At 30.9% G+C, this 23,709-nt stretch overlaps 6 protein-coding genes across 9 annotated transcripts in view; 4 read left to right on the forward strand and 2 right to left on the reverse strand.

The window, feature by feature from the left end:
• Positions 1-1,960, forward strand: part of LOC128386651 (neuroligin-4, X-linked-like) — a 57,636-nt gene extending 55,676 nt beyond the window's left edge. Inside the window, exon 10 of the mRNA XM_053345716.1 lies at positions 47-1,960. Coding sequence (XP_053201691.1) covers positions 47-595 — 549 coding nt within the window. The 3' untranslated portion in view covers positions 596-1,960. The remainder of the gene's footprint in view (positions 1-46) is intronic.
• Positions 1,961-6,806: 4,846 nt separating this feature from the next.
• Positions 6,807-9,914, forward strand: LOC128397376 (intraflagellar transport protein 81 homolog). The gene is made up of 9 exons (XM_053358103.1): positions 6,807-7,079; positions 7,168-7,271; positions 7,543-7,723; positions 7,803-7,958; positions 8,017-8,124; positions 8,208-8,558; positions 8,642-8,779; positions 8,842-9,443; positions 9,555-9,914. Exons 1-9 carry the CDS (start codon positions 6,939-6,941, stop codon positions 9,775-9,777), a joined length of 2,004 nt encoding a protein of 667 aa, XP_053214078.1. The 5' UTR covers positions 6,807-6,938; the 3' UTR covers positions 9,778-9,914.
• A 153-nt stretch (positions 9,915-10,067) lies between these two features.
• On the reverse strand, positions 10,068-11,635 carry LOC128397423 (NEDD8-conjugating enzyme Ubc12-like). Its single transcript, XM_053358155.1, has 4 exons — positions 11,108-11,635; positions 10,920-11,014; positions 10,567-10,773; positions 10,068-10,477 (listed from the first exon to the last, which is right to left on the reverse strand). Exons 1-4 carry the CDS (start codon positions 11,211-11,213, stop codon positions 10,337-10,339), a joined length of 549 nt encoding a protein of 182 aa, XP_053214130.1. The 5' UTR covers positions 11,214-11,635; the 3' UTR covers positions 10,068-10,336.
• Positions 11,636-12,135: 500 nt separating this feature from the next.
• Positions 12,136-14,622, forward strand: LOC128397404 (uncharacterized). Its single transcript, XM_053358133.1, has 2 exons — positions 12,136-12,970; positions 13,139-14,622. The coding sequence occupies exons 1-2, from the start codon at positions 12,710-12,712 to the stop codon at positions 13,757-13,759; spliced, it is 882 nt and encodes a 293-aa protein (XP_053214108.1). The 5' UTR covers positions 12,136-12,709; the 3' UTR covers positions 13,760-14,622.
• Positions 14,623-15,109: 487 nt separating this feature from the next.
• LOC128397364 (vacuolar protein sorting-associated protein 51 homolog) lies at positions 15,110-18,517 on the forward strand. Of its 2 annotated transcripts, none has more exons than XM_053358084.1 (10): positions 15,110-15,263; positions 15,369-15,520; positions 15,607-15,750; positions 15,842-16,204; positions 16,275-16,363; positions 16,452-17,690; positions 17,762-17,885; positions 17,962-18,074; positions 18,130-18,208; positions 18,291-18,517. In XM_053358084.1, the coding sequence occupies exons 1-10, from the start codon at positions 15,251-15,253 to the stop codon at positions 18,318-18,320; spliced, it is 2,346 nt and encodes a 781-aa protein (XP_053214059.1). In that variant the 5' UTR covers positions 15,110-15,250; the 3' UTR covers positions 18,321-18,517. The 2 variants fall into 2 exon arrangements, with proteins under 2 accessions (XP_053214059.1, XP_053214066.1); XM_053358091.1 differs by having other exon boundaries at positions 15,170-15,307.
• A 1,760-nt stretch (positions 18,518-20,277) lies between these two features.
• Positions 20,278-23,709, reverse strand: part of LOC128397347 (SCY1-like protein 2) — a 33,906-nt gene continuing 30,474 nt past the window's right edge. For 2 of the 3 annotated variants that reach the window (XR_008326920.1, XR_008326917.1), the window contains exons 15-16: positions 20,899-23,565; positions 20,278-20,815 (exon numbers count right to left, since the gene is read on the reverse strand). Coding sequence is in view for 1 of the 3 variants with exons in the window: in XM_053358071.1 (XP_053214046.1) it covers positions 23,545-23,565 (21 nt within the window). In the remaining 2 variants the exon portion in view is untranslated. Of the gene's footprint in view, positions 23,566-23,709 lie in introns of all 3 variants that reach the window. The other variant, XM_053358071.1, reaches the window with a different exon arrangement.

Consider the following 23,709-nt stretch of genomic DNA (forward strand, 5'->3'; position numbering starts at 1 on the left):
AATTTACTAATCATTCTCATTTCTAATTTTTTATTTCACAATTTAGAGTTCAGATGATGATCATAATGGTGGATGGCAATTAACTGGCAAGGAAACTGGAAGATCTATGATTTCTTATTATCCGGAAAGTAACTCGTTTATTTGTCCATCAGAAACAACACTGACCACAGTGACCACACCAACAATTGGCTTAGGAGGAGGAGGTAACAATAATATCGGTAATAATATTACCGGTGAGATGCAAATCAATTCAACTGATTCACCTTTACCTGTTCACCAATGGATTAACAGTCAACAACAACAACAACAGCAACAACAATCAATTGCTTGTGCTAATTATAAAGGTTATCAACTTCATCCTTACACACCGGAAACAATTGATATCTTACAAACATCTCATCATCCACTTAACCACCATCAGCATCACCATCATGTCTCATTAAATAATTGTACCTACACAACGACAACAATTAACCCAAACACTGTTGGTAATGTTGAGAAAAACTTGACCAATCTTATGGATACATCATCACTTGTTATCACTGATGATAATCAATCAAAATCTAAATTAATGCCAAGTGAAACTGGTATTTGACAATTAAAGAACACTCAAGTTTAAAATTAGGATCATTAACAGTAACAAAAGTGATTAATTTTTCTATTCCGTAAGACTCAACCAAATCATCATGAGCATCATTTCCGTTTCCGTTTTCTCTTTTTCTTTTCATTTTCTCTTCAAACTCGATTTACATATTATCAGACCTTCCGATTTGTAAACAAACGATTAAGTTGGAAACAAGATGATGATGATGATGATAGTGGAAGATTCTTCTAGTATTCTTACATCTTTATTCTCATCATCTTTCTTTCTCCTCCTCCTCTTTCTTCATGATGAATTTGATGAAATGTAAGAATAGATATAAAGAGTTAACATGGGAAAAAATTTCTAGTCATTAAGTAATCTTTTTCCTCTTATATTCAGATTCTTGGCTCTGAATATGAACTTTTATCTCCCTGAACCATGATTACAATTGATTTCTTCGAATGAGTTTTTATATACTACATGTGCCTTTTGTTGATGACAAAGATGAAAGATCTAAAAGATGAAGATGAGAATGAGAATGATGATAACTGGTAATGAAGAGAAACAAGTTTTGACATGTTCATGTTAATTTCACTTTGAGACTCTAGTGACAAAATAAAATGCTAAGAATCATAACAATCCTTAATGATTATCGTCATCACTAATTGAGCTAAATCATCATCATCATTACTATCATCCCTTTGGTCATGATAATAATAGTATATCTAGAATAATAAACTTTGAGATACTTTTCCCTTCCTTAATCTTAGGATACTAATGGATTTCTCTCTCTCTCTCTCTCTCTCTCAAAATCACCACAACTAGTCAACATTACCACCACCCACTCTTCCTCCTCCTCCTTGAAACTATTCAGATACAAATGTAATAAATGCTAAGCTACTGTTGGCATAATAATATTAATCTGCATTCTCTGTGATATTGATCCAGTTATTATTATGAAAAGAAAAGAGAAAAAAATAAACATTGATGAAGATAACTCACTCGTCATCATGTCATCTTCGACTTTCTTTCTTTCTCTGTCATTAATATTATCTTCCTTATCATCATCATCCTCCTTCTTCAAGTGTCTTCATCGACTAACATTCAATTATAATTATGAGAAACGCTGAAAGATGAAGGGGGAAAACCACAACAATTTGAATCGTAATTTCAATTCTCTCAATGGTTAATAATTATTCCAGAATTTATTATCCATCTCGAACCTCTGGATCTCTAATCATTTGTCTATTTTTTTGAATTGTAAATATTAACATGTAAGAAAATCGCTCTAGTTTCAAGTAACCTTTTTTGACCAATGTAAATAAATTATGATAACATTGTAATGAGAATTTTGGAAAATAAAATTATTACCATTAATCAACCTTGATTGTTGTCTGATAATCTTAACTTTTTCAGCCTGATTGTTGATAAAACATTATATAAGTAATATGACGGTGATGATAATGATGAGAATTATTAATTTTGGTCCAAGATTGAGTGGAAAACTTTTTTAAATCATGAATCAAACAGATTTGATATTATTGCTAACGATTGAACTTTTTTTTTCTAACAGAGTGATTATCATTCATGGTGGTTTATTGAGTAAAAAATGGGAACACTGGATATGAGTAAAAATTGATAATGGTGACAAAGGGATGAACAAGGGAGGTGGTAAAGAGGGTGGGGTGGGAATGATGAAAGATGGAGGAGTAATTTACCGAGATGCCAATGGAGGACAATAAGAAGACGACGAGTGAGTGAGAGAGAAAGAGAGAGAGAGAGAGAGAGAGAGAGAGAGAGAGAGAGAAGGAATGAAAAAACGTGAATAGGATGAGCAAAATGTTGAATGTCCTTTTTTCATCACAACTTTTTCTTCCTCCTCTCTTCTTATTATTATATCGTTTTATTGGTTAGAACTCGATGATGATAAAAAAATGCTCGTTAAATGACAAGAAAACTGTTCAACTTTTCATTCTGATAATATTAACTTTTTTCTAATATTATTATCATCTTCTTATTCTTTATCTTTTCGGAAGGAAGAGGTAAGTATTATGATCGTTGTTGTTATTAACTATGTTATGGAAAGAAAAGCAACAAGAGAAGAATTTTTTTTTTCTTCGAATTTTCAATTCAAGTTGGAAACAAAATTCTGGTCTTTTTAATCTTGGCATCGTAATTTGATATGAAGGAATTTAATCCATTGATTCATGGTTATCAGCGAGAAATTCATTCTGATTATTTCCATGAAAAGTTTACACTTTCAACTGATTGAAACTTTTTCTAAATCATTTTCTCTCAATCAATTTCAATTGTTCAATTGTCTGAATTTAATTTGACATTGGCAACTGATTCAGGTTTCTCATGATAATCATCATCAAGTTGATTGTGAAACAATTAAAGTCTGAACAAAAGGATAATCTTTTAAACTTCAGTATAAAAGATTATCTCTTCTAAATGAATCAATTGCCATGTAACAATTAGGAAGCTTAAATTGTAACGGTCTTACGGAAACTCATACAAAAAATTAATGATTAAAAGATCAAGTTGATGAAGTTTTTTGATTGTTGATATAATTTATATATTCAAATCATCATCAACATTTATCATGGTGAATAAAAAACAAATTGACTGAGCAATCAACTAACTATCACGTATAATTGATGATAATCAAAATAAATTGATAAACGTTTAATGAACCAATGAATTGAGTTCAGTGGAAAAAAGCTCAGGAAACTGAATCTCTCGAACAGGAGAGAGAGAGAGAGAGAGAGAAAAGTTCTGAGATGAAAATAATGAAATCCAATGAAGAAACAGATTCAAGGAGGAAAGATGAAGATAATGATGACGACGATGATGATGATGATGATAACGATGAGTATTGGAGCGATGGGGGAGGGAGAAAGGAAAACAGATTATTGAAGATGGATAAAAGTGATGAATGAGTTGAGGATAAAATTGGATAGGTCAATAAACGATAACATTGTGAAAATTGTGATTAAATGAAAATGATAGATAATCTAAAAAGTTCATGGTAACCTAATTCAGTTTTACCATGTATCCAATCTGAACATATCTCCTTTATCCTTTCCAATATATATTGATACAAAATATCAACAACAACAACAACAACAATGATTGAATATCCTTGAAGAGGGTCAAATGATAAGTTATTATTATCATAATCTTACTAAACTCCCACCGACTCCCAGTTTTGTATCATCATCATGTAATATGTATTTCTGTCTATTGTTATTATTAATATTTCACTCATCTCACTTTCATCTTCATCTTTTTCCCTCATCCTGATGCTTTACTTTGATAAGATTCAACAAGGTATTCATTTCAGTGATGATTCTGATGAATACATGGTGATAATAATAACAACGGTAACAACACATTGAACCACATGAGAAAGATTCAGATTTATTCATTGTGTTGATATTTTCATGATAAATCTGAATGCTTATGGAAATGATAACTTACAGATTGACTTTTTCCACTTTATTTGCTACTTTTTTATATAATATTTAATATTTATTACTGATTGGTCAGTTTCCAATTGAATAGTGGACAATAAATATAACTTTCTCTTATCATCACTTACCTGTCATCTCAGAAATGGTGATATATGCAAATTTATCATCATATTATTCATTTTTGCATCGTCAACCAATTCTAATCAGATAAGTTCATTAAAAAGTATTCCTTATGATCATGATAACTTTTGAACTGAACAATTTGGTTTATCGTAACTCGATTCGGATAATTGTCCACCAAGTTAATCAGCTAATTGTGCCGGTAAAATATCAACAATTGAATCGATTTGATTGGACGCTAATTGTGGCACTGGTTCGAGGATTAAAGTGACTTTTGAATAGGTTTTTCTTTCACCCGATTCATGCATTACATGAGAAAGATTTTTGAACTTCCAATGAATTGCCTTGAATTGATTAGATTTGATTTTCTTGTTCACTCACCCCAGCTCAATGGATTTTCATTACTAAATTTTGAATCTATTTAATTGACTCATTGATAATATTTTCCGTGATAATAAGTATATATGCTTATCATGAATATACATCAAGTCGATATGAAATATTCATGGTAATAAGTTTTACTTGGGTTCATGATATACAAATGTCACAATGGACACAATGATGGTGATAATGATCGTCACCATGATTGGTGACAATGTACACATTTCAATTGAATATCTTTCAAAGTATAAAAATGTATTCAGAGAGTCATGATATTTATTCATTGTATAAACAGCAATTGTCTTGAAATATCTTCCAATTGAAAACAAACATGTCTGACTTATGATGATGGATAAGATTGGTTAGAGAATAGAATATAAAGAAAAAAGTTCTATTCTCTAAGAAAAGAATTCAGAGTTTCTCATTGATGTATTTATATTCAAATTCATGAGTCAACGATGGAAACTCATGTTGATGGGAATCTCTTGTGATCTTGAATTCTAAACTTTGAAACAGTTTTTTTTTCTCTTCAGCGAAAGAAATTGATAAGAAGATGGAGATAAGGATGATAATGATGAGAAGATGCAAAATTTTCTGGTTTAGAAGATCATTTTCTCTCTCTCTCTCTCTCACTTTCTGTTCTTCGTCGAACTTTTTTTTATTATATTTTTTCTTCTTCTTCTTCTATTCAGATCAATGAACCATATTCGGTGTGATTTTCATATTCTCTTATCATCTTCATCATTTTCATATTCTCCTTATCGTTTGAATCATCTCTTGAATTGTGATTTTCTTTTTACACTGAACAATTTGTTCAATTGGTAACCTCAAGTAAAATACATACGATAAAGATAATCAGCATGATGATGAGGGAAAAGAAGAGAAATATTTTCATGAGAATAACAATTTTTAGCTTGGAGTTTACATTAAGACGATCATGTATGACTGAGTAAATGGAGGAGGTAAAAAGGTTGGGTGAGAGTTGACAGGGTAAATGCTCATGGGTATAATTCAGATTCAATCGACTGAATCAGATTGGAAAACAATCTGAAAGCAAAGTGCAAAGTTTTCCCATTTTTATTTAACTCGCCATTTTATCAAGTGTTAAACATTCAATTAATCTACAATTAACTTTCTTCAATTGAAACTTGAGGTGAAAATATGAAAAAATCCCCATGAAAAAAAAACACACACAAACAGTAGAAACAAATGATTAGGAACTTGTATATTTCTCATGTAATAATATCATGATGAAAGAAGAAAACTTTTCCAAATAATATCCGATGAACTTTCACTTTATATTCAATTGTTTCTATTGAATATGATAAATCGTATTCATCATCATCATCAGCAGTCCAAATGAAAATCCCCTGAAAATTTCATTTCATTTGATGATAAAATTTTTTCTTCTTCTATAAAATAAAAACTATTATCATTGTTTACTGTTTTAACTGATTAACTTTTCCTGTAACTTGAAACATTTTCATTGTTTTCGTAACTGTTATATCAGTCACCCTACCCAAGTGATTACTGTTACCATTATCATCATCATGAAAGCCATGAAAATAATAACATAACTGAAAAAAGAATCACCAAAACTTTGATAGTTTTTGTATCAAGAAGAGAAGAATAAAAAAAACTTAAAATCAATGAAGTCAATCTAATTGGTCAAGCTTTTTTTTCCTTCTTATGTCCTGGTCACTTTGAAAATGGAATTGAAAAAAATCGTTTCATCTTTTTTTTTCATTTTTGATCTTTTTCGAGGTCTTTTAGATGTCATGATGATGATGATGATGATGATGATGCTCCATGCTGGGTGAAGTGGGTGAAAAGTGTCTCATGGTCTAATGTTTATCGGATATGATACACATTTGAAAGGGAAAATACAATATCTTTTATCCCAATGATTTTGGAACAAATTTAAAGATGAACCATTTTGTTTTCTGATAAAATCATCTTCATCTTTATCCGCATCCTTTTCTTTCATGTTGTTGTTATGTATCCGGTGATGATCTTGGTCATTTTTCAGGTCAATTTTGTTTCCCAAACAATTGATGAGATTCAATTGATAATCAGATGATTTTCATGATATAAAAAAGATGAAGAAAACTTTTCATTTGAGTTTTTTTTCTATTCGGTCAATTGATTCAATAGTAAGGAAAAATTGATTATCTTTTAGAATTAAAATTCAACAGTAACTATGGTGATGATGATAATTCATCGTTTGTTTTGATTGTAAAGAGAAAACAAAAAATTGCAACTCATCTCACCATAGAAACCACTTGATATCTATTGATACATTTATCCTTTTCTTGGTTAACATTTATTGTTGGAGAAAATTGTTTAGTTTGTGCTGACAATTAACTGATTAACTTATCATGGAAAATATTAAAGGAATAATATCTTCACTTAACAAGGAACCATTTCGAAAGAATTTAAATTTGGTCACTTATGATAATCTTCAGGGCGATCAGCGAATCCAGATTCTTTTTGACATTTTCCATGCAATCGATGAGACTGTAAGTGTTTACTAATCACCTGATTAAATGTGAATTCCCGTGGAAAAATATTGATCACGTTTCAATGAAATTGTTGATTGTTAAACAGGTAAATTCTGATATTCTTGAGATTTCCGAAGGTGAAGAAGTGGTTATGAAAATATTGGAAATGCTTCGAATCCTTAAATACACACCACCAGCTAATATTGAACCGTAAGTTGTTTTAAATCAGATGAAGGAACATGATAAAAGCCTTCATCATTATTCTGATTCTGAATAATCATCATAATCATGGTGGTTTATTTGTCTTTTATTTTCTTGTCTGGATAAACAAACGATAATCATTTATAATATCTATTTGTTTTCTCAAAATTTATCATTTCAAATTCATTATTAATATCAAATGAGAATTGTCATCATCATTTGTTGATCTATCATCAGAATTATTATTTCATAATACTTTTCTCTCTCTCTCTCTCATCAGGAGCTTGTTCCGGCAGAATTTAATTTCCGGTGAAAGAAATACCTTTACTCATATCTTTGACTACCTGTTAAGTAAACTCGATGAGCTCAAACAACGAGCCTACTTGGCACGATTTCTGGTTAAAATTGAAGTTTCACCGGACGTTGAAGGTGATCAAGATATTGTTCAACTGTACGAACAGGTATTATCATCACTCCGAACATTGAACTTGTCATTTTCTGGTTAATTTGATTGATTGTTTTTATCTTTCTCTCTTTCAGTATGAACAATTGATAGAAAATTTCAAAATGGTTCATAGTAGTAATCAGAGTTTGAAAAAGTCTCTAATCTCAATTCAAGAGCTTCAACGAGATATTAAATCTATGGAAGATGAAAAGGAGCAAATTCAAGAAAAACTGATATCAGTTAAACGAAAGGTAAATTGTGATAATGTCAACATCGATTTCTTTTCTAATGATAACAATTAACTTGCAGGTTGATGTAAATCAAGATCCTACTTTTTTCCGTTTAGTTCAAACTCATCGGGAAGAGAAGGAGAAAAATGAAAATCTCCTGAAACAAATACGATCCCAAGATGTTGAAGTAAGTGTTTGTTGGGTGAAAAACACTCGATTTGATTGTTGTGATTGATTGTTAATCATTTAAATCTTTTCGTTGTTGATTAGTTGGAAATGATTAATGATAAGATGGGTAAGATAAAGAATCGCTTGAAAATGGCTTTGGCTCATCATTCAATGGGAATTACACCTCAGGATATTTTGGAGAAACTCGAGGAAGAAGTTGAGGCCAAACGGCGATTAGTGAAAGAGGTTTTACCAATCGAATGTGCCTCGATCGAACGCTATCTTGGTGACATTGAAGAGCTTTCATCTCAGCCCGAAGTGTTGCCCACTTTCGCCGATAAGATTAAAGCTAAAATTCAAACACTAAATCGAGAAATAAACGAGATGATCGAAAAGAAAATGTTGACCAATGATGATACCGAAGATGAAAAGTTGGCCTTGGTCCGTCAAAGCGTAAGTTCAATCTGTTAATGATCAACTAATAGTACGTTTTATCATCTTCGATTTTCTCTCTGACCCTTTACTCTATCTCGAAGGCTTCACTTGTCGCCAAAAAACGAGCCAATTTACAAGAGACCGTTAAAGAAGCCACTGGTCAGCTGGAAGAGATAAACACTAAATTAGAAGAGAAAAGAGTTTTGTTCGATGGCGAGGAAATACTCCAGGGGGAAGATGTGAGTCCATGGCCATGTTTTCAATTCGAAATCAAATAAAACCCTTTTTCTAATGTCAATAGTTGAAACGATACGTGACCGATGTTCGAAACAAGGGAAACGTTTATAAGCAGAAACGTCGCGAGTTGGCAGAGATACGAACAGAATCTGCTATCTTATCGAGAACCGATGAAATCCTTAGAGAGAAGTGGACACGATTAGGTCAGATCTTATTGGCACTCGAAGAGCAAAGAGGAATCGTGGGATATTTCACTTCTCAGAATGAGGGTGAAAAACAACAAGAAGAAGAGGAAGAGGACGAACAAAACATGGAAGAATTGAGAACTATAACCAACGAATTAAATGAATCGATAAACGTGAAAAAAGCTCAACTTGCTCCATTGGTCAAAGATCTTCGTCCACTTCGTCAACAATGTCAAGACCTTCAAATGGATTTTGATCGTAAAAAGGCCAAATACGATTCGTTGGCCGCTTCATTGGAAACGAATATTGTTAAACTTGAATCGGTGGTGAAAAAGTATCGAAATGAATTCAATTCACTTTCCTCGAGCAAATTTACCCTCGAAATGGAATTGGAAGCTCTCAATGTTGTCCAGTCGCTTGTTGATCTCGATCTTCGCTACTATGTGGCCAATATTGTGGAAGATAAAGAAAAGAGTTGGTTGTAAGTTTATAATTAGAATAATTGGTTAACTTTTCATGTGAATTTAATGCTCATTTTTGTATCTTTCGATTGAACGAGTTTCTTTTTTTTTCCTTTTCTTATTGTTTACAGAGCCAAATTAGAAAAGGAGATAATCAATGAAGAGGAGGTTCGAAGTGATCTAAGAACGCGAATGAGAGAATTACAAGATAACGAGAACAATGCTAAGAAACAATCCAAAATGTGGCAGGATCTGAAAGAATTGTTAAAAGTTAAGAATGAGTGTTTTGAAAGGCGAAAAGAGACAATTCATCATCAACCATCACAAGGGAAAAAGGATCATCTTATTTTATAGATTATGACTAATCAGTACGTGGAAAACCATTTTGTGTAATAAATTTGAAGAAAGAAAAAAATAGATCCGAAAGATAATGATAATTTGCTGAGAGATAATCCAGATCATCTTTCCGTTGCAAGTGGTTGATGTTTGTGTGTACGTGTAAATTTTGTGTTGATTTGGGTGAGTGAGAGCAAAGAAACGCCAATGTGTTAATAATAAACATTATTTGTTTCCTTCCAATTTGAAATTATCATTTCAGCTTAGTATTAGTAGCGGATTTGAAGATGTGATGAAAAGAAACAGGATTAATATTATATAATATATTGTAGATTAGGAGTAGTACAGGTATTATTATTGTTATGTTTGTATGTGTGTGTGTGTGTATGTGCATGTGAGTTTGTTGGTTGATAAAAATGTTATGACAACATCATCATCTTTCACCATTCTAATCATCATCACCGTTTAACTGTTGTGTTTTTTAATCAGGTACAATTTGACATCACATTTCTCTTTTTTTTCCATTTTATTTGCTTTGATTTATGGTCGATCACCGGGAATAGGTTAACATTTAAATTCACTTGAGACATCTTTCAAAGGGTATTCGTCCAATGGATCCTCCTTGCATTGCTTTTCTTACATGTTGTTCAAAAAGACGACGATTGTTTTGTAACATATCAGCAGCTTCTTTATTTAATGGATCTTCTGGATTTGGTTCCTTTAAATTGAAAGAGAATACGAAACGTTATCATTTAATGAATTAGCAGAATATGAGAAAAGTTTTTTTTCTCATCATTTTCAACTTACCAAAAAGAGATATTGTAAACCATAAACGATTGAGTTGATTGTAAGAACGGGTTTCCAATCTTCACGAAGAATATTAAGACAAACATTTCCTTCAAGATCGATATTGGGATGGAAAACCTTTGTCTTACATTTGACTTTCGGTGGATCATGTGGATAATTGGGGCTAACTTTAAAACTAAATATAAATCTACCCCCCTTATAGAAACCCTGAATTGATTGAGTTGATAAGGAAGAAAAAGAAAAACAATTACAAGGTTAAATTGATATATATTATCAAATTAGTTACGATGAATTGAGTATTACCGTTAGGTAAAATGATTGTAGGCCAATCAAAAAGAGTGAAAGATAATTACCTCATCAGGCATAATAACTAGTTGAAAGTTGAGTAAATCATCCGGATCAGGGAATTCAATGTTACAGGTTTTAGGTAGAGTCAGTTCATTAATGTCTATGTGATGAAAGAAAGAAGATAATTAAAAGATTTAAAAAAAAACAAATGATTATGAGATTCAATTTGTATCAATAGATTTAAATTATTTACCTTTAGTTATTCGTAATTGAGCTGCTGAAGCTCTTTTTTGACTAGATTCCGATTTAGAGCCATCACCTTCTTTCTTCTGATTCTTCAATGAGAAAAGCTTAATCATGGTTAGTATATTTTACTGAAGAGGAAACAAACAAACTGTTGGCCAATAATCAACACAATTTACGAATAAAATTTCTTCAACAATGGAGAGAGAGAAAAATGAGAGAAAAAGCTATGATCAGTTTAAAGCTTTTCTTATTAAAACAGAGAGAAACAAATGATTAATAGTTAAAGGGGAGAGAGAGAGAGAGAGACCAAATAAATACACTAAGATAGGCAAACAAAAGGGACGGTAAAAGAAAAGGTAAAAAAGGTAAGCAGACAAATTGAATTAACTAATTGGTTAGATGATCAGAATTTTGTACCAATGAAACAAAGAGTTAACCTTAAATTAGAATTAACAATTATCGATAATTGTGTTGAGTTAATTGAACATAAATTTAATCACCATTAAAGTTAATGACAGAACATAAACAAAAAAACAATTCTCCAAATAATCAATCAGATGTTACAAAATCAGAATAGAGAAGTTCCGATTGTGTCGCCATCTCTTGTTTCGAAAACAAACAAAAATAAATAGAATATTTTAAATGTAAAGTTAAATTTCTAATTCTTTTCAAACTTAATTAGTGAGAAAAAAATTCGCAATCAAGAATTAGCTTGATTGGGAAAATAAAAATAACAATATACCAACATTGATATACAAGGATTTGGAAATAAATTGTTTGGATGTTTGTTGTTTTCTCTAAATTAAATTATAATCCAAATCGTTGATTGTTGATTTTCGTTAAGAGTGAATTGTTTTCTTACGATTGTTTCGAATTTTTTGAGAAATTTGTTTTAATTGTTGATGTTTAAAGGATTAAATTGATTGGATGGAAATGGAAATCTAATTAAAAGTTGTGTTAACTTTTTTGGAAAAAAGAGGAAATACTTGAGCGCCATCTATCGAATTTTTTATTCTCTATTCTGAGATAATCTGTTTTTTTCTCTCTTTTTTTCATTGATGGTTTAAAGATGAAAATAAAGACAAAGTAATTAGACTTTTTAATTGACTAATTAAGCTAATATGATGATTATTTAAGTGTCCATTGTATTCGTTTGGTCTGTAAACAACTTGGTGACAATTTTCCTCATTTCTAGTGATCATTTAAATTCACTAGTTAACTAATTGTTTTTGCTCCTCTTCATCTTTGCTCTGATTTGATTTTCTCTCTTCCTCTCTCTCTCTCTCTCTCTCCTTTTCTCTCCTTTTCTCTCAATTTTTTTTACATCTTTATCTCTCACTTGCTCTTTCTATCTTTTCCCATTCTTTCCCATCATTTTCTCAGTCTTGTCTACCTTTTCTCTGTGAATTTCATTCACAGTCCATGTTAATTTACTCTCTTTACACCTTGTTCTTGTGGCTGCAACCAAGTGTTTCTATTGCCATTTTCCTGCTACTCCTCCTTTTTTTCCTTCTCCTCCTTCAATTTCTCTCTCCTTTTGTTCATTAATTTCATCTCTAGGAATAAATCATTTTAGAAGAAAAGATTGTATTTAAGGAGAATCTGGTCAATGGAGTCCATGGCACTGATCCGTTATATTAAAAATTCTCGTAATACCGAGACTTTGATTGCTGGTGAATTTATGTTCCGTAAAAACAAATGTCGAGATGAAAAGGTTTATTGGAAATGTCGGAAATCTGGTTGCAATGCAAAGATAACCACTCACAATGGTAAAGTTGTGGGCTATTTTTTGAAACATAATCATGTTGATAACAATCACGATGAAATTGTTCGTCTAGAGGGTTTACACTCACGAAATAATCAACCTCAGGTGAGAGAGAAAACAAAAAGAACAAATTTTTTTTCTATCTTTCCATGTTTTCAAATTGTCAATATTTTTTTCTCTTTTTTCTTCCATTATAATTTTCTTTTTCTTTTATATGTTTTTTTTGTGCAATTTTTACTTATCCATTCTAATTCGTAATTAATTCTTTGCCAGGTCACTCAAGTAGAAAATGTGATACATCAAGAAATTGTTACTCCAGAGGAATCTTTTGTTGATTATTCATTTGCTGTTGAAAGTATTGTTGCACCAACAAGTGATGGAGGTGATGCTGGAACCATTGTTGCTGAAGTTGTACAACGAAGGGTTGATGAATTAAATGGTATTAAAGGTCCAAATGGTGACTTGACAACAAGTGAGACAACTGTTGCTGTTGCCACAATTGAAGATCCTGAAGCGGAAGCCGATGCTGCTACATCATCATTGACCATTATGTTTAAAGAATTCAGTGAATCCCAGAAAAAGATTGAACAATTGGTTACCAATCTTGTATCTCCTGGTGAGAGTGATGATTTACAAACAGAGAATATTAGATTAAAGGAACAATTGGAAGAAACTGTTCGAAAGTGTAAAAATGATCTGGAAGCCAAAGAGATCGCAATACAAGAGCAAAAAAATCGAACGGAAACTCTTGAGAAAGAGATGCAAAATCGTTTAGCAGTTGAAAGATCGATTAAGGAAAAATTAGCCGATGAAAATACAGAATTAAAATTGATTGTTGAACACTATGAGAAGAAAATCAAAGAAAATGTCCAAAGAAATTTTTTATTCCATTAAGTGTTTAATCATCAACAACAAGAAGACGAAAACAAGTTAAAGAAAAACCATCACCACTACCACAACAAACACCACAATCACCTTTCCAGATAATTTGTTATTATGTGATAATTAAATTAACTAAATTGTGTACAAAAGCTTAAAAGGAAAAAGAGAAAAAGAAAACCTCACAATACCAGAGACCAATGAGAGAGGCAAAATTAGAGAGAAATGAATAATCACATTGATTCTCAGCATCTTCTCTTCATTTGGACATTTTTTCCTCTTTCCAGATTAATCTCTCCATCTACATCATCACCAATATCCTCATAACTATAATAATAATCATCACTCGTCATCACAATCATCATCATCATCATCATCATCACCAAAACCACCTCTAAAACCACACACACACACACATAGAGAATACTGAAAACAATTATAATTGATCATCATCGTCGCTCCTTTTATACATAAACACATATAAATATGAATTCTGACATTTGCATGAGAGCATAAGAATTATGGAAGAAAATTTAAATTCTAATTTAAGAGCAATAATCCTGCTAATCATCTCAAATCAAATCATTTGGTTTCTTCTTTCCTTTGTCCATCCTAACACCTCATATACATTAACATTTGCTTCCCGAAAGCGAGCAATAATAACCCGATTTAATTTAGTTAATCCTTTTTTTTTGAGGTGCCATCAATTTTGGTCAAACCAACATGTATAACTAATTTCCTCCTAATATGTTTCTCATGGAATCAACAATTAACAAGGGAAAAAAACGATAACCATGTAATAATATGTCATGATTGAAGAAGAAGAAAAAAAAATCGAAAATATTCCAATACAATCATTTTTTTTTCTTCTCACAAAATCAATTTCATTTTCTGTCCAAAATATTCAATAGATTTAAGATTGACATTTATTGTCTAAATCTCACAATTAACTTTTTTTTGTCTCAACAATTGAGTTTAGCAAAAGTACAATACTGTTCACCATTAGAAACCATTATCTTTCCGCTGATTATCATAAAAGCTTAAAGTTAATTGTGATTATCACGAGATTTTAATAAGCTGATTTACTTTGAGATAATCACTCAATTAACATTTGAAGAGAAACAAAAAGAAAATTGAAATGTTGATGAAAACCCAAGTCACTGTTTTCTTTGATTCCAATTGATTGTCATTCTTAATCCATTCACCTGCTTTGAAAGAGTCTAATCATTCAATTAATTTCTCTAATTGTAAAAAGAAAAACAATTAAACAACCAGGAGAGAAAATCTCAACAGAAAAGAAGACGAAAAGATCAGCTGAAGGAAATTCTAATAAAAAAAATGTTCTTTTCTTATGTTACCATAGAAACGAAAACATATGTTTGTGTTCACCTTTGTTGTCACTTGACAGTTTGTGATTCTCTTGAAACTGTCTTACAATTAGTTAATTCACTTTAATTTATTCCATTTATTTAATTATTTATTCGTGTTTTCAATCAACTTAATGCAATGTCTTCTTCGGGTAATTAAAGAGTTTATGTTTTCTTTTCTATTTTTGTTCCAATGGTGAGATTATGTGATTGTTGATTCTTTTGTTGATTGTTTGTTTTTTCATTTTCTATTTTAGGCTCTGGTAATAAGACTTCTCGTGAGAAGCGATTTCTTTTGAAAGAATATTATAAACCTGAGGAAATGGTCTCTGAGAGTGGGAATGTTGATATTGGTGATCTTTTCAACGTTAATAGTCCCGATTTCAATGCTGATCTATATTTAAGCAAGGTAGAAATTTCTATCAATTAATTTGCTATTTGTGTTGGTTGTTTTGTTTCTCTTTGATTACTCATTTAGAATTAATTGTTTTCCAGCTTCTCAAGGAATGTAATATATCACAATTAATGGACAAAGAAGATGTGCTACGCCGTCAAATTCAAAGTCTTGACAATGAGATGCAAACATTAGTCTATGAGAATTATAACAAATTCATCAATGCAACTCAAACAATCAAAAAGGTTTCATTTTTATTTTCATTTTTCTACCTTATATTTTTGTCGTGTTTCCATAATAACTTTTCTCTTGCTCTTTTCTGATATTTATCGATAGATGAGTAACCATTTTGATAAAATGGAGGAACAATTAACTGAACTATCTTCAAATATGGAAAAGATAACAGTCTCCAGTGAAGAAATATCAAAAAATTTGGCTACTCGTCGGCAAGATTTGTCCAAATTATCAGCGACCGATGGTGTCCTCAAAAAGCTACAATTTCTGTTTGACCTTCCACCCAAGATGAAAAAATATATCGAGGAAAGAAAGTACGACGAGGCCATTTCTTCCTACAATCAAGCCGTTGGAACCTTATCAAGATACTCACATTTCCCATCTATCGAAGCCATTGACCATGAATGTGAACAAATTCTGAGCAAATTAAGACAAGAATTATATAATCAATTACAAGATAGTGATGTGAGTATTTTTCGGTAATAGCAACCATGATTACTTGTTAATCTAATCATCATTTTTTCCTGTTAAACAGATCAACACACAACAATTAGCGATAACTATAAATCTTTTGCTCGGCCTTAATGAATCGCCTTCTCAATTATCTTCAGCATTTCTTGAAACGTAAGATATTATATTCCTCTTTACTTATTGTACTTATTTGGAACCATTTCCTTAATTGTTTGTCTATTGTTTTTTTTTCTGACTTTAGTTCCAAAAAAGCGCTTACCATTAATATAACGGAACTTGAAAAGGAAACCAGTAATTTTGTTCAACAACAAAAATCGACCTCAGAAGATGTTCAAAAAATGGACATTCTCGAGTATATGGACCTTGCATCTAATGGTTTCGTCAGCAATTTATCAATCATAATTACCTCTTATAAAGAGATTTTCATTCAAAAATTAGCTCTCAATGATAATGTTGATGAAAATCATTTGATTGACAATTTGAAAAGTTTTGTCAACCAATTGATGGACTCATTTTTTAGTCAAATCAAGACTCGTCTTTCAATTGAACCTTTTAATACCTTGGAAATCGCTTTCTTTGTCCGTTCCTTGGATCGTCTCTACCGTCGACTTCAGGCCTTATCCAATATATTTGGTTATCAAAATTACACCGGCGATGCATTCAATATAATCTGGGACTCAAGTTCAGCTCAATGTTCAAAAGCTTTAGAACTTTCCAAGATCAAGTTCGATGAGGAATTGGTTAACGCTCGCCATTCAATAATCGGTTTAACCTCTCATGAAACTGAGGATAAAATTTCCCTATCCGATATTGTGGTGTCTTTGGAAACCTCATTAAGTGAATCAATTAAAAATACGGTCAAAAGTTTGAGTGTTTTCTCGGCTCCTGATTTATCCTTCCTGGTTAAAACCAATTTTCGTGATGATTTTATTCTTGATGTTCGTGAAAAAGTGGTCGCTTCAATGCTCAAATATGTCATCTCACTTTCAACGGAACACCAACGTTCCAACTCATCGGCTACTCCTCTTTTGGTACTTCTCTTGTCCCGTCTTAACCTTGATCTTGACCTTACCATGATTAGTTACCTGATTAATTTTACGGAAGAGCAACTATACATTTCTCGTGACATGAAACCTTATCCACATCTAACTGGATTAAAACAATCGGCTAAAGATTGTGCCCAAAATTTAATCAACAACTACGTTAGACTGGAAGGTCACAGTTTATCTCAAATGATCAAAAAATCTATCGAAACTCGAGACTGGTCTAGTGGAGTTGAACCTCGTTCAGTTCGATCAGTCATGAAACGCGTTGTAGAAGATGTTTCATTAATCGATAGTCAAGTGACCCAATTGTATGAAGAAGGTTCAAGAACTGAGCGAAGTTCAGATTCAAGTCGAAGTCGCAATACCATGAGTGGAATCGGTCTCCCCTCATCTCGATCCTACAGTCGATCTAATTGGAGCTCTTATGGAGCAAGGTAATATTATTAACTGATTCCCCTCTTTCAAACAATTAATCAATTTTTAATTCATTCTTTTTACAATTTAGCACAATCGACAATAGTCTAATCAGTAACATCCAGAGATTATTTGGTGAAAGAATTGAAATATTCAGCTCGGTTGAATTTTCCAAGCTCTCAATTGTAACCGGAATAATAAAGATTGGACTCAAGGTAATCACCAAAACGAAGATCAACTAATTGTAATTTATTTAAATTCTAATTTCGTTTCTAAACTTTTAAATTTCAGACATTCCTTGAATCGGTTCGTTTATGTACTTTTAGTACATTTGGACTACAACAAGTCCAAGTTGATTTGTATTACCTACAAACTCACCTTTGGAGATTTGTAACTGACGAAAAGTAAGTTTTACTCTTAATTGTTAACAATACAATTAAAAATCTATTTTCTATCTAGTTTGGTCCACAGTATGATCGATGAAGTCTTAAGGAGCACAATTAATCGCTGTTTAGAACCAGTTCTAATGGAAATGAGTGTAAGTTATCCAGTATCGAACCAATCACCAAACAATCAACAATATCACTCAAATTAATTATTTCTTCTCTTAATTCTATTAGATTGTTGAAAAACTGTGCGAAGGCCAATAGAACGCTAATTACTTTACAATCCAATAAGTGAATCAAATTAAACACTCGACACAACAAAAAATTAAAAGGATACAAAATCTAATCATCAGCTCTCTTTAAGAATTCAGTTGAATAACTGTAAATATCAATAATTATTACACTCTAATTATCAATTGTTATGACATGAAGCAAATAAAATCTACGATTAAACATATTAATACATCCGATAAATGTACATACAAATGGAATAGAAGAAAATAATTTACTAATCATCCTAATCAACTGATTGGTAAACACAAACATTAATCTTCTCCCTCTTCCCTTACCCCTCCCTTTTCATTATCTGAATAATGCTTATCATCAACAAAGAAATTGAATTATCACCTTAGTTACATGATAGAAGCGAAAACGTTGTAAGCAACTAATTGTTACCATTTGAAGTAATTTCTCCAACACAATCAACGCCTCAAAGTGTTTTCCAGTTGAAAATTTTTGTATACTGACCAAGTGACCATCTAATCAATCAATCAAAATGCCTCAACAATATGAAACTTACATGAAAACCTTTCGTAAATCGGTGATAATCCTGTTGACCTTTAATCTCGCCTTTACCGTTGTTTACCTTTTCATTGGATTATCGGACATTTCCAATGAAAGATTAGCCCTGGAAAAAAAAGCTGACCTCAATTTAGATCCAAGTAAATATGACATCGCAACAATGATACTTTGTGGTTCCTCTTTCATCACTTTTATTGTTCTATCATTGGGATTATTTGGTGTTTTCTTTAAATCTTTTTGTACTTTACTATTTTTCTCAACAACCGGAACCGGAATATTTATCCTTTTAATAATTACCCTTCTCTTGGAAAATATAATCTCTTTCCTGGTATCAATGTTGATGGTTATTCTTACCTTGTTAACTTCATCTCTCTCACTTTATTATGCCTTTGAGATCAACAGGTATAAAGATTATCGACCCAAATTACCAGATAATTGTGATTATGCTAATTTCTAATCATCATTGATCATTCTCTTCAAATCATCATCACCCCAATGACCATCAGTAAACAACTTCATCAATTAACAATCGACCATCATCATCAATAAATGTTTAATTGTTCATCTATAATAACAATCATTTCCAATCACATCAACATATTACACCAATTACAACCTTCAGGTAACCATTTTCTTCATCATTTTCCCCTCTTTATTTACCTTTATCATCTCATTAATCTGTCCCTCCCTCTCTCTCTCTCTCTCCCTCCCTCCTACATCATTAATGAACATTGTGATTCATCTTTATTACCGTTATGTTTACCTAAAAGTTAATGAGACATTTTCTCTCTCTCACTCACTCACTTTCTCTTTCTCTCTCTTTTTATCTGATTTCTAGGTTATCATTTATTTATGGTAACGATTTTCATCTTCCTCTTGATTGTCTCTTATTTTCATTTAATGCAACAGCTAATTAAGATTCATCAGTTAATCATCTTTAATTTTGGTTAATCAATTAGATGAGAAATTTGCTCAATTGTGGCCATTTAATAATTTCATTGTTCACATTTAATCAAAGTTCGAGGTGGTAAACAATCAATACAAACCTTGATAATTATCAATAATCAGCTGATGAAATTAATTATCAACAATTATTGTAAACATTGAAATTCAATGATTACAGAAAATAATGTTTTCCATCAAAAATAATTCTCTAATTAACTAATTGTAGTCTATTTTTGACAATCAATCAATCATATCTTATTAACTAATATGTTATTATCCACAATCAATTAATCAATTGTGTCTTTATATTGATACTATTAATATGTATATTCAAATGCGTAATCAACTATTAAATAATTGAATAATCATTGGCAAATCTTACAATTTAATCCGGATTAAGTTAATGTTAATAGAATGTAATAAAAGCAATATAATCCCAAATGTATTATTAACAATTAACTGTCAATTGAACAAATTAACATCAACAATTTAAGGTTTATTGTAAATTAAATCGGCCAGTCAAAATGCTTATGGTTTTTACATGTATCAGGTTTAAAGTGAAATCTTTTAACAAGTTTATATTAATAACGGTTTAATCTTTATCCGTGATTGTGATTATGAATGAACTACCACTAATCCATTTCCGTTTCCACCTTTAACCTTTGGCTTTTGCCTTTTTCCTTTCTTCGTCTTCTTTCAATTTCCTTTTCTCTTTCTCGAATCCATCTTTCTTCTCTCTCTTTTCTCTTTCTCTTTTTTCTCTCACTAAACCAACTCCAAGTGTCCAATCGAGGTTCACCTTTATGTCCATTCCCAGTCGCTGACCATCAACCACCGAGAGATATTGTTGATAAGCCTTATCCTTGTGCCTTCTTCGTCTGCACAGAAAACACAACAACACTACGAACAAACTAGAACCCGCTGCAGCCGCGGCGATCAAAGTGACCTGAGATTTAATGAAACAATCGCCATAAACAGCCACTTCCAGATTCGGACAATTAATAACCTCCCACCTAATTGTTGAGAGAATTGAATAATCACTCTGTCAATTCACCATCAAAGGACAGAAAACAGTTAACCTAATGGTTTACATTACCTTTTGTACAATTGTTGACCAATCTGCTTGACCTCATTAACTTTAATGACCACTAATGTCAACAATGATAAGTTAAAATCAACCGTAGCATTTGCTGGTGAAAGTGGTGAAACTTGTTGACCACTGGGTGGTAATGGTAATCCGATCACATGGTAAACATTAATACCAATAAATAGCACTGACCATTTCAACTGACCACTACGTTTGGAGTCCATTATGTTTGTTTACACTCAATGAGATTATTAATAGTGAATTAAAACTTTAAAGTTTAACTAACAATCAATTAGATTGTAACATTTGATGTTTACATGATTTTCAAAAAAAAAATTGAACAATTTACTTGACAATATCCAATCTAGTTGACAATTAACTCTCAACTAGGAGTGATGATGATGTTGATCAACAATCAACCAGAAATAATTAACGCCTTCAATAATTTGATTAGATATTCTAAATCCCTTAACATTTAATCAGTTCAATCAACTTTTCCCAAATTGTATAAATCAGTTGACTAATTTGAGTTAAATTAATCATCTCCAATGATTAACTAATCAGAGTGAAAATAATTTACTCCTTTTGTTTTGTTATAAACAATCAATTGAATTTTTAATCTTAATTATGTATATTATTATGTATATTGATACAATTGTTGTTTGTCCTTTTAATTACAAACAATTTACAACAATTAGCAATTTAATTAGACATCATTTTGTGGGATAATCATTGATAAAATACAATCAAAGGTTAATTAATTGTGTGTGAGTGTTATGATCAATCAAAATAAATATTACATTTGAAAAGATAATTGGAAAGTGGGAGACAATTAAAAATAATTGTGACGATTAAGATGATTAACAAATGAAGTTTGATTACAAGCATCTCAATTCATTTAAATTTCAAACTTAATTAACACTAAATATGAGGAAAAAATTTAATAATTGTCAATCCACTAATCAGAGATAAAATTAAATTGCAAGATGATGATGATGATGGTTTTAATTAACAATTAAGAATTAACTGAAAAAGCAAGAAAAGTAAATTGCAACTCAGAATTTTAGAAAAAAAAAAGTTCCAATTTAATGATAAGAGAAAATTTTCTCGTTAGAACTTTTTTTCTCCTTCTTTTCTACCAGAACGTTACCATGGTTACCAAATGATTATAATTGTTTCAGCTCCAATGAATTCAAAGTAATAATCATCATGAATAGAGAAGAAAAAAAGTTATCAAAATCATGAGATATTTTTTTTCCTTCTTACATTTGGTTAATTCTGATAAGTATTCAAGCAAGTACATGGTAATTCTGATAAATAATATTCTGATAAGATATTTTCATGGGAACTATTTCCATAACAAATCAGAGTTAATTTCCCCTAAAACCTTAATATCTCTGGACGATTTTAACTAATCATGATGATTATCATGATACATGAAGGGGAAAATCAGGAAGTTAATTGTTGATGAATTTTTTTTTTCTTCTTCTATTTCAATTTCAATTTGATTCAGTTACATGTTCTTGTATTTAGATAACAACCTTGAGTGACAATTAATCAGTTAATTTTGTTTTTTGCTCATCATGTTAATCAATTGTTAATCTTGCGATTCTAATTATAATTAACAGTTTTATAAATACTAGTAAATGAAATCTATTCACAATTAACTGATTGCAATTTGGTTTTAATTACGACCTTTGGGTTAAATTGTGAGATAATTGTTCAGTCACGAATATAATTAAATCTAACTTTTCAATTGATAATTATGCAATTAACGGTGAATTAACTTTGATTATCATTGATAATTTATATTGACAATTTAGATGATGATTAATTGTAATGATTTGATAAGCAAAAATTTAAACTATTAATTGTTAACCTTTTTTTTGTGTGTGTACGTTTTTAAATTTGATTGGTAGTTGATTAAAATTTGATTTTTATCCTTTAATTGTTATAATAATTAACAATTATGGTCAAGATGAAAAATAATTAATCTCAAACAATGTTAACACTTAAATTGTTTCAATTAATTTCTCTGGGTATTCAATTAACTTTGCCTATTACGTTAATTGTTGCATATTCAACGGGAAGATGAAGTTAATTGTTTTAATCTTAATTGTGAATATGCTCTTAAGATAATATTTACTATTTATATAATTGATTTGATTCTTAAATGAATACTTAATTAATTAGATGAGTTATTTTTTAAATATGTATATTAAATTGTGTAACAATTAAGGAGTTAATTGTTTAGTTGAAAATTAATTGAATTATATTTTCGTTGCCTCATTGATGAGCTTCATTGGTGTTTAGAGGGATTTTAATTGTTGGCTAATCATTTTTGCTGTTGTCGTCACCATCATGATCAACTTAAATTGTTTGAACTGTATTCAATTCATATCCTTAATTTGATTAGGACAATCAGATACAAAATCAAAACAATTTATCCTCAGGCTAATTCATAATCAATTTGATTGTGAAAATGAACCTCTAAACACAATCAAATTAAATTCAACAGGAGTCATGATTAGGACTAATTGTAATCAACCAATGATGCTGATGACGGTGGTGATGCGTTTTGATTGTGACCTTTAACCATGAGCGTTTAATGATTAAATTGATAACTAAACCATCGCAGTGAAAATTAAATTTGATTCATTTACCAAAAAGTTGTTGCTGAAAATTGAAATTGAAAGGATAACAAAGAGAGAGAGAGAGAGAGAGAGAGAGAGAGAGAGAGAGAGAGATGAAATTTTGATTACTTTTGGGTTTGATAAAAAAAGTAAGTTGGTTTTATTGGAGAAAAGGAAAACGGAAACG

This window comes from Panonychus citri, unplaced genomic scaffold (assembly GCF_014898815.1).
Source record: "Panonychus citri isolate SS breed McGregor unplaced genomic scaffold, ASM1489881v1 Contig00001, whole genome shotgun sequence".
Classification (NCBI taxonomy): domain Eukaryota; kingdom Metazoa; phylum Arthropoda; class Arachnida; order Trombidiformes; family Tetranychidae; genus Panonychus; species Panonychus citri.